Consider the following 15594-nt stretch of genomic DNA (forward strand, 5'->3'; position numbering starts at 1 on the left):
CTCGGGAGGGGCGGGGCCGCCGCAGAAAGACTGCAACTCCCAGAATGCATCGCGGGACATCCGGTTTCCGGCGAGTGGACCGGAGCGTGTTTACACCGGCGGCTCTGCGGCCGGGTTCCTTCCGCGGGACGGGTGAGGGTGCTGGGGGCTCCGGGCCGCGCGGGCCCGACGAGCGTCCACTGGTTAGCAGCCCCCGTGGGGGCGGCGGGGTCGTCGCCTGCGACACCGCGTCCCTGCCCCGCTGCTGGCTGGCCGTAACCTTGGGCCAGGGGCTTCTTCTTGCTGAGTTTCGGTGCCCTGGTCTGTACTGTGCGTGATAAGGCCCTTCAGGGAGCAGCTGGGAGGAGCAAGTGAGATACGGGGTCATGATTCTGACCACGGCCTGCCCTGCCCTAGGAGGGTCTCCCACCCGCAGGAGTCTCTGATTCATTTTTCTGGACACATCGGCCAAACACTGGGACGAAGAGGCAGAAATTCTATTCTTTGCTTTCACGGCAGGGCCTCCCAAAATGGGAATGGGGTGGGGGGTTGGGCATTAAATAAGTATTTGCAAGCGTTTGCTTACAAAGGGGGGTGTGGGAACGTCAGAGGGAAGGGAGACGGGACGGAGGAGGTTGTATTTGAAGGTGATCCAGGTAGGAGTCTGCAGAGCTAACAGATGGTTCCAGGAGGGAGCTGCGGGGGGGGGGGGGCGGATAGGGGGTGGAGGATGGGAGAAGTAGGTGATGGGGCTTGAGAGGACACTTACAGGATGAGCAGGGAGTGCTGTAAATTGGTGAGTCGCTGTATTGTACGCTTGAAAGGAATGCAAACGCTTGAGTAGAAAACACTAAAGTGATGGGTTGGGGGGCAGCGTCTATATTGGACAGGGAGAGAGGCAAGAGGCAGGGAACTTGTTATACAGAATTGGGGAAGAAGCAAATTGAACTCCAATTAAAATATATATATATATATATATATATCACGTAAGAAAGAGACACCTAACTCTGGAAATTAACAAGGGGTAGTGGAAGGGGAGGTGGGCAGGAAGGTTGGGGTGACTGGGTGATGGGCACTGAAGGGGGCACTTGGTGGGATGAGCACTGGGTGTTATGCTACATGTTGGCAAATTGAACTCCAATAAAATTTTTTTTAAAAAATGTAAGAAAAGAATTGATGAAGAAAATTGGCAATAAGGAGCATACATAGGGAGAGGGTTGGATGATCTCGTTTGAACCTCACAACATTTCCTATTAGGTGAGATGGGGTTTTTATGTCCACTTTAAAGATTGAAGGAACTGAGACCTAGAAAACTGAAGTCTTGTGCTGTTTCTCATAGGATGAGTAAGGAGAGGGAGGACTCCACAGATTCTGGTTCTGGCCTGAGGTTGCGTCCTGTGTTTTTCTCCAGCAGTGTCACACTGAATTTGTGTTCATTCAACCCCTGGGTGGGGGTGAGGGTGGGGTAGGGAGGGGTAGGGTGGTGGTCTGCCCTTTAACCACTCAGGCTTTGTTCCTTTACAGGGAGAAAGAGAGAGCGCGACAGAGAGAGGATGTCTCTCTCAGACTGGCACCTGGCGGTGAAGCTGGCTGACCAGCCACTTGCCCCAAAGTCCATTCTCCAGTTGCCAGAGTCAGAGTTGGGTGAATACTCACTGGGGGGCTACAGTATTTCATTTCTGAAGCAGCTCATTGCTGGCAAACTCCAGGAGTCTGTTCCAGACCCTGAGCTGATTGGTGAGTCGCTGTGGACTGGGGATGGGATGCTATTCTGACCTCTTTCTGGGGAGGACACTTCTGGAATTACAAGGGTAGACTAAGAGTTTGGGGTCTGTTGCCTCCACCACATTAACCGTGTCCAGGGAAGTGAGTGTCGTTGGGTGAAGAGGAACATAAGCCAAGTAATAAAACTGCGGGTTGCCCTTTCGGTTGTGCATCATATGGAGCTTCTTTATCACGGAGTTCCTTAACAATGACATGAAAGAGCAGGAATTTAGGGTGGGCTAGGGAAGGAGGAGCTCATCTTTGGGGGAGGCCCCCAGTATGTAGTATTCGAGATGGGTTTTGAGGGATGATTGGAAGGATTTTTGTTTGCTTGATTGGTTAGAGAGAAGGCAGTAAAAAGGGAAAAGAGAATGGCAAGGGTATTTTTTTTTTTTTTTTTTGGCAAGGGTATTCTAGGTGGAGGAAGAAAGAATTAAATGATAAACATAATTTATGATAGCTGAGGGATCCAGTTGGTTCATCCTTTTTTTGTTGTTGCATTTTCTTATTTATTTATTTATTTGATTATTTATTCATGAGGACACAGAGAGAGAGGCAGAGACACAGGCAGAGGGAGAAGCAGGCTCCACGCAAGGAGCCCAACGTGGGACTCGATCCCGGGTGTCCAGGATCAGGCCCTGGGCTGAAGGCGGCGCTAAACCGCTGAGCCACCCGGGCTGCCCTTTCTCATTTATTTAAATCGAGCAGTCTCCCGGATGTTAAGCTCTGGAGGTTTCCCGTGCATAGACTGTGTATTTTATGACTTTGTACACGCTAATGATTTTTTTTTCGCTAATGATTTTTATTGAAATGTATTTATTAAATAAGAGTACTTTTTAAAGCACTCCGGCTATCTGTCCCATTGAGATAAGTTTCTTATGAGGCAGAAGCCATCCACATTGTTTTGAGGAGCAAAATATAAGTGGACCGTTCTCTTTTTAGATTTGATATACTGTGGCCGGAAGCTTAAAGATGACCAGACCCTTGACTTCTACGGCATTCAACCTGGGTCCACAGTCCATGTTCTGCGGAAGTCCTGGCCCGAGCCTGATCAGAAACCAGGTGAGTGAGGAGGGCCCTGAGATAGACAGAGTTTCTGTAATATCTGCAAGAAAAGGGTCTGTGTGTTTGGAGGCATGGCCTGGGTAGAACAAAAAGTGAGATGGTGATGGAGGATATCTGTATTACTTATTGAATTAATCTTCCATTGGCAATAGAGTGCGATTTGATCTACTTGCTATCAACACCGCTAAGGGAAGGGGGTTTGTTCCTCTACTTTTTTTTTTTTTAATATTTTTTTTTTATTCATGAGAGAGAGAGAGGCAGAGACACAGGCAGAGGGAGAAGCAGGCTCCATGCAGGGAGCGCGATGTGGGACTTGATCCCCAGGACCCCAGGATCAGGCCCTGGGCTGAAGGCGGCGCTAAACCACTGAGCCACCCGGGCTGCCCTGTTACTCTACTTTTTTAAGTTCATTACCCACTGTTTCCTAGTGGGGTAGGGAGTGAGTGTCTATTTGAACTTCTTTAGATTAACAGTTGATTTCTCAGTGAACTTTGTATCTTTTTGTTGTTATTGTTCTCATTAGAAAAAAACTGAAAACTCCTGGTGTTCCTGTAATGATGCAGTTTGTCCTCTTGTTAGCAAATCTTCCCAGAAATGGCCCTAGGCGGTGATTTGTTCAGTTAGGTCATTCCTGCTATACTGGTAATGTATTTTCCTGAAGCTTGAAAATATCTGAACAATATTAAAGTAGCTCTGGGAGAAAACTTCCAAAACCTTACAAAACAAATGCCTTTTTATTTATTTATAAAAGGTGCGGCTTGGAATTCATAGTGTAAGTTTTACATCTGTGTTTAAAAAGTTTCCCCAAGGGATCCCTGGGTGGCGCAGCGGTTTGGCGCCTGCCTTTGGCCCAGGGCGCGATCCTGGAGACCCGGGATCGAATCCCACGTCGGGCTCCCGGTGCATGGAGCCTGTTTATCCCTCTGCCTGTGTCTCTGCCTCTCTCTCTCTCTCATTCTATGTGACTATCATAAATAAATAAAAATTAAAAAAAAAAAAAAAGTTTCCCCAAGGATAAAGCTAAGCTGTATAAAACAGATAAGCTTTGTGAAACTGGCAGTTGGTTATATTTATGTACGTTCATGATTGCTGTGATTGGTTATCAGCTTGAAATTTCCCGTCTTTTCAATTCTAAACATAAAGGACAAAAAAGATCTTTTTTTGTCCACTATTGGGAAGTGAGAAAAAAAGAAAGGCAGTCTCTAACATTCAAGGGGTTGGCCTGGCCCTCAGGTAAGCCTTGAAACATGAAGTTTGATAGATCACCAACATCTATAAGGTCACATGCTCTGAGGCAGTAATGGATCAAGACAAAAATAAGATCCCTCTCATTTCTGAACAGAGACAAAACCCTGGACATTGTCCAAATCACAAAAATGACCAAATATCCCTGTCTCCGGCTATTATGAGTGACTGCTCCATCTTTACCAGTTACAGCTTTGGCTTTGCTCTAGATTTCCTTCCTTCTAGGTAACAGTTATTAAGATATCCCGTCATAAAGTCACTTCCACTCCCTGACAGCATTCAACCTAGAGCAAAACCCTGCTTCTTTAAACTCCCCCTCCCCGATCACAGCCAAAGCCCAAATCCTATAAGTCTTCTCTAACAGCATCTTCTTGGGATGCCCACACTTTCCATGGCATGCATCCTCTCTACAGAGCAGTAAACCCACTTTGATCCACTGCAGTGTGCCCCTCTGGTCTTTGGCTGGAGGGCAAGCCAGAAGGAAAGTAACATTTGTTGCTTCTTCAAGCCAGATTGTTTCTCTTCGATATCGCATTTAATCATTAGACCTGCAGGCCAGATGACTGTATTAGCATTTTATAGATGAAGAAAAGGAGTTACAAAAGGTATTTATTCAAGGTCACCTACCTAGAAAGTGAATGCAAGAACTGGGATATGAATCAAGTTTTCCTGGCTCTGGAGCCCACATTCTTTCCACTGGGCCGGCTGCCTTCCACTTCCAAAGAGTGAGACTGAGATTAGCTTAGAGATGTAGTGACAACCATAACTCTTAGCTGACTCCTGGTTTAAGCTATAAAGAGTCCCTTTTCCTCCTCCATTTGGCCTGGAGATTTATTTTTGAAACAAAGGCACGTTTTATTGTGGGTGAAAATAAACTCAGATCTGAAAAGAAACGTATCATGATGGCATTTTGGATATTTTATCCTTGAGTGCTCTTAGAGGAAGCACATTTCTTGATCTCCCACTAGATTAGCGCCTGTAGGAGGAAAACCTGTCAGTCCCTCTCTTCCCACCTGGATCCCTGTGGCAGGTACAAATCTTTTCAGGATCTCACTTAGCCAGCGGCTATGGGGATCTTGAGCTCCGGCCACAATAACCAGTTTGCTGTTCTATCAAAGCACTTCATTGTTTTATTCCCCCATGACTTTGCACATGTTCTCACTTAAGCCTAGGACTTTATCCTACTAGTAAACGTCTGCTTTGCCTTAAATACCCTCTCAGAAGGTCTTCCTTGGGAGACAACGCCTCTGTCCTGGCTTGCCCCTCCATGATGGCTGTCTGCCCCCCCCACCCCCCATTCCTAGTGCCCTAACTGGGGTCCACATCTCTTCTGGGGTCCTCAGCATGCTGTTTTGTCATTGTGTGTTTGTGGATTTGATCTAGTCTGGCTTTGACTCCTGTCCCAGGAGTTCCTTGTTGTGGCAGGGACTCTATTTTTTGCCTTCCTGTGCCTCTCCCAAAACCAGGCATGGGATAAATTACTTAGCACGTGTTTGTTGAATGAATAAATTGGGAATTCACTTAAGATGAATATTTTTTGGAAGATACCATTGTCCTGATTAGAAGTATAGGTAAGGACATGGTTGCCACCCCAGGCCCCGGGGTGCCATTCTCACCTTGCTTTGGGACTGTTGCCTGGACTTGGCAGTACACAGTGTGTATAATCCCAAGTAGCTGTCCTAAGGGAGGATAACCACACTTAAAAGTGTGATCCAGCCTGAGCTTCCTACCTACTCCCTCTCCTTTTACCCAAATTTCTTCACCTATGAAATGGGCTGATGTCCTAAATAGTAAAGTAACCAAGTAGAAGTAAGATAATCGCTAAACTTTCCCATATATGTGAATGAATCATAGTGTCTAAAGATCAGAAGGGAGCTTCGAGTCTCAGTGAAACACTTGCTATCAGGCACGTGATATAAGGTTGTTAAGAACCCTAGGGGTACAGTGTGTTTTCTCTGCCCTTCTTACGTATTTTTTTAAAATTCAAAATAATATTACAGCCTGAAAGAAAATATCAAAAGGGAAACAATCAGCCTTGATCCTGCCACCCTCCCGAATTTTTCATCTTCCCTTTGTTCCCTTCCAGCCTTGGGCCACGTGCACACAGACACGTTTTCTGTAGTTTTACTAGAGAACATACGTACAACTTTGTGTTCTATTTCTTTCCCTTAGCATATTGTGTCAGTATAGCTCCATATTGTTCAGATGGCTTTCGGTACTTATTTTAAATCACTGTCTAAAACTCTAGTGAGTTGATTATACCCTCCCCTTTTCCAAATGTAAGAAGTCTAGAATTCCCGCAGACTAGAATTCCCGCAGGATATTGATCAGAGCCCTCTTTCTCGTGGTAAGATTCACCTCTGCTGGAACTGGAATTTCTTGGCTTTATGTACTGGATATGCTTAAAAGAGCGCAGCCTGCACATCTGTAGCACCAGTGGGTTTTTCTGAATGGGCACTCACATTCTCAGTGGGGTGTTGAGGGAACACGCTGAAATGATGATGCTCTGCATCTGCCGCAGGGACAGGGCTGGGTTGTAGGTAACCAAGTGTCTTGTCCCCAGAACCTGTGGACAAAGTGGCTGCCCTGAGGGAGTTCCGGGTGCTGCACACTGCCCTGCACAGCAGCTCCTCCTACAGGGAGGCGGTGAGTGTATGCCTAGGCCCCTTGCCCGAGACTCTTGCCAGGGTGGCAGGAGAGGGAGTGAACGCTGGTGAGTGGTGTAGAATGGGAGCTGGAGGCCTGTTGCCATGGCTACCAAGAGTTCCTTGGGGAGTTTTTGTCATGCCTGTGGGTCTCAGTAGAGCCCTATCATCCTCCAAAGAGGCTCTCTCAGCTAGGTATTGTTGATTTTCGCTAATGATAATGGTACCACCTCTCCTGATATTGACCTCATGGATGAACATAGTTACAGCCAGTGGATCCACATACTGTTTCTGCAGGACCTCATTCTTTGACTTTTGCTGAATTGCAGGCCCACTGCTCCTACCTGGATTTCCCCATTGGGAAAATATGCTGATATCTCTTGGTAGGAGAATTGATAAGCAAAATTAATAGAGCTGCAAACTTCCCAATATATATGCATACAAAATGATAATTTTATTAGAGATTGAAAAGGGCTTTGGGGACCTAGAGGAACATTTGCTATTGGGCTTATAAAGAGAGCTTTTATTTTGGAAGCATTAGAACTGGAGATGAGAGAGAGGACTAGAAATTGAAGGTTTACTGTGGTCTTGCTTTTTTTTTTTTTTTTTTAATTGTTTGCTTTCCCTCCAGTAAGCCACAATCTTAGAGCAAAGAGAGGTCTGTCTGGTTCCTGGAGAGGTCTCTCTGGTTCCTGGGGTTATTGCTTGCTCCATTGTGGTGTGTGTGTGAGCACATAGAGGGAGGAAGCCCTTCAGCAGTGTGTGCAGGTGCGAGGGTGTTTGCTGAGTTGGTTGGGCTAGTTGAGTCCTCAGCCTCACCCTCACCACCTCATTTCCCCTGCAGGTCTTTAAGATGCTCAGCAATAAGGAATCTCTAGATCAGATCATTGTGGCCACCCCAGGCCTCAGCAGTGACCCTATTGCTCTTGGTAAGTGCTGGTGCTGGACTGAACTTGAGGAAACAGGAATTGTTGGAGAAGGAGAAAGCAAGTGAAGGCCCTTCCCATCTTGTCAAGAATCACTGACCTTGTTGGGGGGCGGGGGTGGGGACCAAGCTGCTTCTCAATATACCCAGCCCTCCAGAAGCGGTCAGTGCCCCTGAGAGATCATGACCTACCTACCATCCTAAGTGAGACAGGAGGATGCCAGATGGGGGCAGCAGTTAGCCCCCAGCAGGGAAGATTTCCTGCATACATCGGGTGGCGAAGGGAAGAGGCGGCGAAGGGAAGAACCCCAGATGAACCTGGATGAACCCGGAAGTTTGGGGAAGAGGGACTGGTGTGTTGGTCGGTGGCGTGTGGCCTCAGTGCATGGGGAGGTGGTGAGAGAGGGGCACAAGGTGGTGAACACCTGGCTTGTACTTCTGGGTACTTCTTCCCCGCCCTCTCATGGAGCTGCTCTGTGGCCCTGTGGCCCTGTGGAGTGGTCATTCTGAGGCCTAAAGCCTCTTCACCCTCCTGGATCTGGCTAGATTTCCAGTCTCTGAGGTGAGCCCTGTTCTCTTTCAGGCGTTCTCCAGGACAAGGACCTCTTCTCTGTCTTTGCGGATCCCAGCATGCTTGATACGTAAGCATCCCCATCTACTTACGGGGCCCCCTATCTCCTCAGATAGGCCAAAAGCCTAATTGTCGCCCTGGATTCTGCTCTTGGAGTCCAACCCTAACTATCCCCCAGTCCACCTGTAATTTCTGGCAGGAGGTGAGAAAGAGCAGGGGCCACTGGTGGACCGAGAGAGCCCACAGGCAGGGACACGTGCAGATGTGGGGACGAAGCAGGTTCTGAGGGAGGTGGCTTTGTCAGCCAGGCTCAGTTCAGATCTCTTCCTGTAGACATGGGGGAGCCTTTGAAATATTTTAGGGTGGGGAGAGAGGCAGGTGCATTTTGGTCCCTCAAAGTTTAGAGCCAGGAGGGACATAAAGGTCATCTGCCTTGTTTTGCAAGTGAAGAAAACAGCCCCAGCCTGGGGAAGAGAAGGGACCCCCAGAGATTTCCCAGGAGAAAGTTGCAATGGAGTCAAGCCTAGAGAAGGACCCCTGAGCCTCCGAGGCTGTGCATGTCCTGTCATGCCTTGCTGGAGGGGAAGATGAAGCATCTGCACTGGATACTAGGACTGCAGACCTTGCCACCGTGCTGGGGGCAGAGCAGCCCGAGGACAGAGCCAAGCGGTGGGAGGTGCTGAGGGACTTAAAGGCAGGCACGGGCAGTGCAATCGGCCTGAGGGGCACCCTGAGCTTGTGGCATGCCAAGGATGCTCGTTCCTTCTTGGTCACCCTTCTGTTTCCTCCCGCCTCTGTCCCAGGTTGGTGCCTGCCCACCCAGCCCTGGTCAATGCCATCGTCCTGGTTCTGCACTCGGTGGCAGGCAGCACCCCGCTGCCGGGAGCTGACTCCTCTTCCCGAAGCGTGCCCTCCGGCTCATACCGGGACATGCCGGGTAGGCCCCAGGATGGTGTAATGTGGGCCCCCTAGGGAGCGGCGGAGGCCCCGGGAGTTGCTTTCCTCAGCAGCTATGTATAGCGCTGGCTGAGGGCGTTCCTTGGGAACTCTCGGCTTGAGTCAGGGAGTGCATCTGTCCTGTAATTTTCCAAGGAGAGAAATGAAAATGTGAATTTGGAGAGTATCTGAGCTGAGATTCTGGAGCTACGCCTGTGCCTTTCTGTTCTTCCTCCCAAAATCTGTTCTCCCTCCTCCAGGTGGCTTCCTGTTTGAAGGGCTCTCAGATGATGAAGACGACTTTCACCCAGTAAGTGGCCTGGCTGCTTGCCATTTAGAGGATATGGTGCCAGGAACACGCCTCTCGCGGGGACTTGGCACACCCAAGCTGGGAGGGGGTCTTAACCCCTTTGGTGGCCAATCTGTGTCATACTATTCCCTTCTGAACCTGGCAGCTATTCGGGTAGTTCCTGTAGTGGGGGTGGAGTCCCCCTGGGAATGTCACAGTGCCATTTCCCTGATTGCCTCCCTTCTTCAGAGCTCTAGGTCCACGCCCTCCAGCAGCACACCCAGCTCGCGCCCAGCCTCCCTGGGGTACAGTGGAGCTGCTGGCCCCCGGCCCATCACCCAGAGTGAGCTGGCCACCGCCCTCGCCCTGGCCAGCACTCCGGAGAGCAGCTCTCACACGCCAACTCCTGGCACCCAGGTATGGAGGGAGGCCCTGAAGATGGAGGCCGGGACCCGGGGGAGAAGCTCCAATGGGCTTATCTTTGCTGACCTTGATACTAGATCTGATTTGTACCGAAGTTTGCCTGGAGCCCTGGTGGGGTTCTCACTGCAGCTTGGTCGACCTCCCCCCTCACTTGCCCTTAGGGTTCAGCCTCGGGGATTCAGTATAGTCCACAATTCCTCCCCTCATAGCTCAGAAGAACGCCCCCCTCACATAATATGCCCTTCTTCATCCCTGACAGGGCTCAGCCGTCACCAGCTTAAGCATTCCTGGTAATGGTCACTAGCTGCCAAGACCATCTCTCCCAGTGCTGGGGTCCTAGGCTAGGTCAGGGGCTCGATTCCATTTCTCTGGAGCAGAAGAGGATGGAATCTTTCCTGGCCACAGCAAGCTTTTAGGTATCCCTGTGTGGCTGTCTTATGCAGGTCTCTGTTGGGAGGCAGTCGTTGGGTACCCTAGGGACTCCTGATGGGCTGCTGTGACAACAGCTGGTATATGCTGGAAGATTGAGGTAGCTCTGAGGATGGCACTGACCACTGATTTGTCTCTAGGGCCATTCCTCAGGGACCTCACCAATGTCTTCTGGTGTCCAGTCAGGGACACCCATCACCAATGATCTCTTCAGCCAAGCCCTCCAGCATGCCCTGCAGGCCTCTGGGCAGCCCAGCCTTCAGGTCAGTTTTCCCTCCTCCCGGTGTCCTAGTTACTGGTGACTTCTTAGTTACTTTGGATAGTCAGCTCCTTTCTGTTCTCTAGAGGGCCTTCGTTGTTCTAGGAGAAGCTGAGGTGTGGCAGTGTGACAGGAGAGGATGTTTCCAGCAAGAGCAGTTGCCCCTGTGGCTTCCACTCCTGTACCCTGTACCCTGTGCCTGTGGCCTGACTCCACTGACTGCATGGCTTGGATACTTTGGGCAGTTTTAGTCAAGGAGTCAGTCATTCATCCCTCGAGCAGGACTGAGTGTTGAACATATATATACCAGACCCAGGTTCAGCTCCTGGGGCAGAGACAAGCCGTCATCATCCCAGTCCTGAAGGAGTACCAGCAGATTGAAACTGGGGAGCAACAGTGTGAGAAGCCTGGCCTAGGCTTGAGGTGAGGGCCTGGGCAAAACTTACCTGAGGAAGAGGTGTTTGAGTTGATTGTCAAAGAATTGATGAGAGGTTAGCCGAGTCAGGAAGGGGGCATTTAGGTGGGAGGATGGTATTCAGGCAGAGGCATCCACATGGAGTACGTATGACCTACCCAAGCCTACAAGCTAGGAGGCGGTGTTTTCGTGGAGGAGATCCTGAGAGGGAGCCAGTGGAAAGGGGAGCAGGAGCCTGAGTGTGAAGGTCTTGTACGCTTGGGTAAGGAGACCAGGCTTGATTTTGCAATCACCAGGGAGCCATGGAAGATTTTAAGCAGGAAGTGATACCATCACTGCTCTGCTTCCTGGAAGGGTGACCTAGGGACGAACATTTGTTTGCATGCCCCCGCGCACAAGCTGTCGGCTTCACTCCGCTGTCCTTGCTCCTCACTTGAACCTGGGGATGAGTGGCGTTTCTGGAACTTGTCCAGGGTCACGAAGTCCTCAAGTGGGAAAGACAAGAGTTCAGGCTCCTGTAAAACACTATCTCTAAACCATGGGCCCCGGTGGACAGTGAGGGGAAGAGAAGCAGGACCCATGGGCGGCTGGTCTTCTCCGTTGTTCCTTCACGTTCCCCAGCTAGTTGCCTCTTCACTCTGCTCTCCAGCCCAGGAGCTTTCACTGGCTCCACCTGGCCTGTAAGTGAGTCCGAGTTGGGTTGTGTGGTTTCTGAAAAGCCGTCAGCTCCTCACCCTTGCGTGCCCGCCTCTCTGAATTTGGTTGTCACCCCCTGCCTTCTCCTTCCCATGGGTGAGCATACTATTCCCTAACTTGTGCACTTCCTCCTTCATGAGGTAGGGATATTAATAAAGCTCTGAAAGTACTAAAAGAAAATGTGGGTTAATTTCTTTAAAGCCTTATAGTAGAAAAGGCCTTTTGTAGCTGAGAGTCAAATTCCAGGAGCCATCACATGAAGAGTAATACATTTTGAGTTTGTAGAAGTGAAGGATTCTGCACAGCAAACCCAACCAACAAACAAAACAAGCAAACACTGAAGGCTAGCAACAAACTGGGAAAACATCTATAATACATACCAGGCAAAGGGTAAAACCCCCAGCATGGAGAATTCTAGTAATTTACGATCAGGAGCTCCATAGAAAAACGGGCAAAGAACAGGAATAGGCTCTTCGTGGAAAGGAAGTGCGGGTGGCCTCTCAAGCCGTGTGATTCCTTGCAGCGCCATTTCTTGGAATTTATCCTGGAGGTGGAGGTACGCGTGTGTCGAAAGCGACATTGTACAGAGACAGTCACTGCCACATCGTTTGTGATGGCAAAAAATTGGAAACAGCTCGGTTATGGTACATTTCAGGATGTCCATGAATTGGAATATTGTACAATTATTAAGAAGCTCTTTATTTAGTGGCGTAGAGAGATCACATAATCATGCTAGAAAAATGTTGGGAGGGGTTGCTGCCTGTAGAACGAGGTTCTGAGAAAAGGGTAGATATAGGAACATATATTTATATTTTCTTGAAGAAAGTAAAATAGAGGGGATCCCTGGGTGGCGCCTGCCTTTGGCCCAGGGCGCGATCCTGGAGACCCGGGATCGAATCCCACATCAGGCTCCCGGTGCATGGAGCCTGCTTCTCCCTCTGCCTGTGTCTCTGCCTCTCTCTCTCTCTGTGTGTGACTATCATAAAAAAAAAAAAAAAGAAAAAAAAAAAAAAGAAAGTAAAATAGATTCTCAGAGGTGAGAATGGGAGTGGATACAAGTGAGACTTTTTTTGTTTGTGTAAATATTTATTTATTTATTCATGAGAGACACAGAGAGAGGGGCAGAGACACAGGTAGAGGGAGAAGCAGGCTCCCTGTGGGGAGCCGGATGTGGGACTGGATCCAGGATCCCAGGATCCCACCCTGAGCCAAAGGCAGACACTCAACCGCTGAGCCACCCAGGCATACCATAAGTGAAATTTTTCACTCTACATCATGCTCAGAAACAAAGCTCATTTAAAAAATGTACGCCCTCCCCCCGTTTGTGTATGTGTCTGTCTGTCTATACAATGAATGGGAGAAAGTTTAATTTTTTGAAATTTAGACAGTAACCTGCGACCTTGTCTTTCTTTATGTTGACGGTTTCCTTTTTTTATTAGGAAAACTTCTTGTTTGTTCTCTAAGCCCTCAAGCCCCCCAGGGCGTCTCCCTCAAAGCCGTGTGTCCTGTGGAACTTCGCAGGGCGACTGTGCTGTAGGAGGCAGCCTTCCTCTGTCCGCCTGAGAGAGCAGAGCTGAGTGAGTCTGTAGGACCCCAGCTAACAGCGTCTGCCTGGTCCTGTCTTTCTGCAGAGCCAGTGGCAGCCTCAGCTGCAGCAGCTGCGTGACATGGGCATCCAGGACGACGAGCTGAGCCTGCGGGCCCTGCAGGCCACCAGCGGTGACATCCAAGCAGCGCTGGAGCTCATCTTTGCCGGAGGAGCCCCATGAACTCCTGCTCCTTGTCACCCCCCAGCAAACTGCCGAGGTGGCTGCCCACGGGAGGCACTCCTGAAGGTGCCCCGTCTCCCCTCTCCCCAATACATCTGATGCTTGACCTTTTGCTCTGTCCATTGCGTGGCCATTCTGGCTGACCTGAGCTGGTGGAGGCAACGGGCAGTGTGGTGTGTGGGTCTTGGTGCGTGGCTCGCCCCTGTCTCTGAGCCTGGGTGGAAAATTTGAGGCCTGTGTCATGGGATGTTGTTGATGCCCATGCTCTCTTTCGGGAGAAATTTTCAGTGATAGCCCCAGACCCTTTGGTGCTTGGGGTTGTGGCATCCTCAGGACGTGGCCACGGCTGGAGCAAGGCTGCCACCCAGTGTCCAGGGTGGCTGCTGTGTGACCGCTGTGACCAGAAGAGGCACGTGCTCCTGAGATGACCCCAGGCTGGGGAGTGGCCAGGAGTATTTTTAGTGGGAGCAGGTAGGGTTGCTTGCCTTCCCACGAGCTTCCAGAAGATTCCATGTCCCTCCCCTGGCCTAGTCCCGTCAGGCAGTCTCCTGCCGCCTGTTCCGTAATGACACCAGACTCCAGACCTCAGAGTGGTGCCAGGAGGCAGGGCCCTCTTCTCTGTCCTGAAGGCATAAATACAAGAGCAGTTAAATAACAATACTAAACAACAACACCAACACGAACAGGGCTCAGCTTTCATCTCGAAGAGAGGGCACCAACTCCCAAGCTGCTGCTCCATCTGCCTGGGCTCTCGTTCCCCTTGGCACAGCATTCCCTACTGCGCCGCAGACACGTCCAAGTTGAGCGAGTGGGTTTCATGTGCTTTGAATACTTTGTCACATCCTTCCCCTCAGATGGTGTTTCGCTGGAAAGGCGCTCAGAGGTTGCTCCTGCCCTGTGCCTTTGGCAGGTGTTCCGTCCGCAGCATCCACAGTTCTGGTCATTCAGCGACAGCTTGTCACTTCCTGGGACAAGAGGTCTACCCGCTCCTGAGGACTGCCTCCTCTGTCCCTTGTACCCCAGAGCATTTGGCCTTCCGTCTCCTTTCTACCCTGAGGGAACCCCCAGCCAAGCCTGCTGCTCCCTCTCCTCTGTTAGCAGGACCTTAACTGGGGAGAGGAGCAGCTGGTCGCTTGCCCCTGTGGCTCATGCTGGCTTTGGTGCCCAGCACATCCTGTTCTCCCTGCATGACTTCCAGTTACCAGTGCTTCTCTTCACAGGAGGTACCTGGGGGGACCGACTGTTCCAGATATGGCCCGGCTAGCACATCGTTCCTTTCCTCCTCTAGAAAACAGGAAATCTTCCCACATTCCCGTCTTGGTCGTAGAATTAATGTTGAGAGGTGTTTGCATTGGCTGAAAAGGCCTGGAGCTCACCAGGTTCCTTGGTGCCAGGCTTCTCTATGCCTCAGTGGTCCACTAGGAGCCCAGCTGCCTCTTTGTGGTTGAGAACAAGACCAGGAAGCTCTATCTCAGTACCCGGTGTCTCTGGCTTATTTGTGCTGGCAAAGGCCAGTTCCATCCTTGTGGGACCACTTGGTCAAATGGGGCTGACACAACCCTTCTCCCTACGGGACTGCCTGCCTGGAGCTAGTGTCATTCTGTGGCAAGTCATACTCTGCCCCTGGGGACTGCCTTTGGAGGCCCTGGATCTCCTTAAACGGCCCCCCCACCATGCTGTGGGACGTTTGGGTAACTCTGTCCTGTCCCTGGAACCGACCCCCCAAATACCAGTTGTACTGCTTCCCAGAATTGAACCATTTCCACGATTTCCCTTTCCCTTCTTTGTCAGCTCTTTCCTCCAGGGTCTTGGCAAGTTGGCTTTGCTTCCTGTGGCCATGTTTTAAATAATATATGTTGAGTCTGATAAGTGCCCCCATGGGGTCCGGGGCTTTCCATGGGCTGAGGACTCCTTCCTCACCATTGTTTCCTTTACCTTTTCAACAAACGTCCATCCAGCCTCTGCTTTGTGCCAGGTAAACCTGTTGGAGTCCTTGCTGTCACAGAGCCACGTCACTGGGAAGACAGAAAAACAGATGTTTGTGCTAAAGTCTGATGAGAGCCTTGGGAGGCAGCTCACTTGGGTTAGGGCAGGGGTACCTGTGTGAGGGAGAGCTTCCTGGAGAGAGTGGTGTCTGGCCTAGGGCTGAGGGGGAGAAGGAATTGGGCAGGAAGGTGTAGTTTT

The 15594-nt window shown here is 50.3% G+C and overlaps 1 protein-coding gene across 6 annotated transcripts; it reads left to right on the forward strand.

The window, feature by feature from the left end:
* The first annotated feature begins 66 nt into the window (after positions 1-66).
* On the forward strand, positions 67-13521 carry UBL7 (ubiquitin like 7). 6 transcript variants are annotated; one of them, XM_055320153.1, is made up of 12 exons: positions 67-132; positions 1504-1716; positions 2686-2805; positions 6617-6699; positions 7543-7627; positions 8207-8264; positions 8998-9131; positions 9391-9440; positions 9669-9836; positions 10412-10534; positions 10841-10953; positions 11595-12411. In XM_055320153.1, the coding sequence occupies exons 2-12, from the start codon at positions 1533-1535 to the stop codon at positions 11755-11757; spliced, it is 1281 nt and encodes a 426-aa protein (XP_055176128.1). In that variant the 5' UTR covers positions 67-132; positions 1504-1532; the 3' UTR covers positions 11758-12411. The 6 variants fall into 6 exon arrangements, with proteins under 6 accessions (XP_055176128.1, XP_055176132.1, XP_055176129.1 ...); XM_055320154.1 differs by having other exon boundaries at positions 72-182; XM_055320152.1 differs by lacking the exon at positions 67-132 and adding an exon at positions 139-350.
* Positions 13522-15594: the final 2073 nt, after the last annotated feature.

Source organism: Nyctereutes procyonoides, unplaced genomic scaffold, assembly GCF_905146905.1.
Source record: "Nyctereutes procyonoides isolate TBG_1078 unplaced genomic scaffold, NYPRO_anot_genome, whole genome shotgun sequence".
Lineage (NCBI taxonomy): Eukaryota > Metazoa > Chordata > Mammalia > Carnivora > Canidae > Nyctereutes > Nyctereutes procyonoides.

Coding starts and splice junctions, on each gene's coding strand:
- UBL7 (XM_055320153.1), top strand. CDS start 1,533: ATGTCTCTCTCAGACTGGCACCTGGCGGTGAAGCTGGCTGACCAGCCA. Junction 7,628..8,206: donor CAGTGACCCTATTGCTCTTG/GTAAGTGCTGGT, acceptor GTTCTCTTTCAG/GCGTTCTCCAGGACAAGGAC. Junction 9,441..9,668: donor ATGAAGACGACTTTCACCCA/GTAAGTGGCCTG, acceptor TCCCTTCTTCAG/AGCTCTAGGTCCACGCCCTC.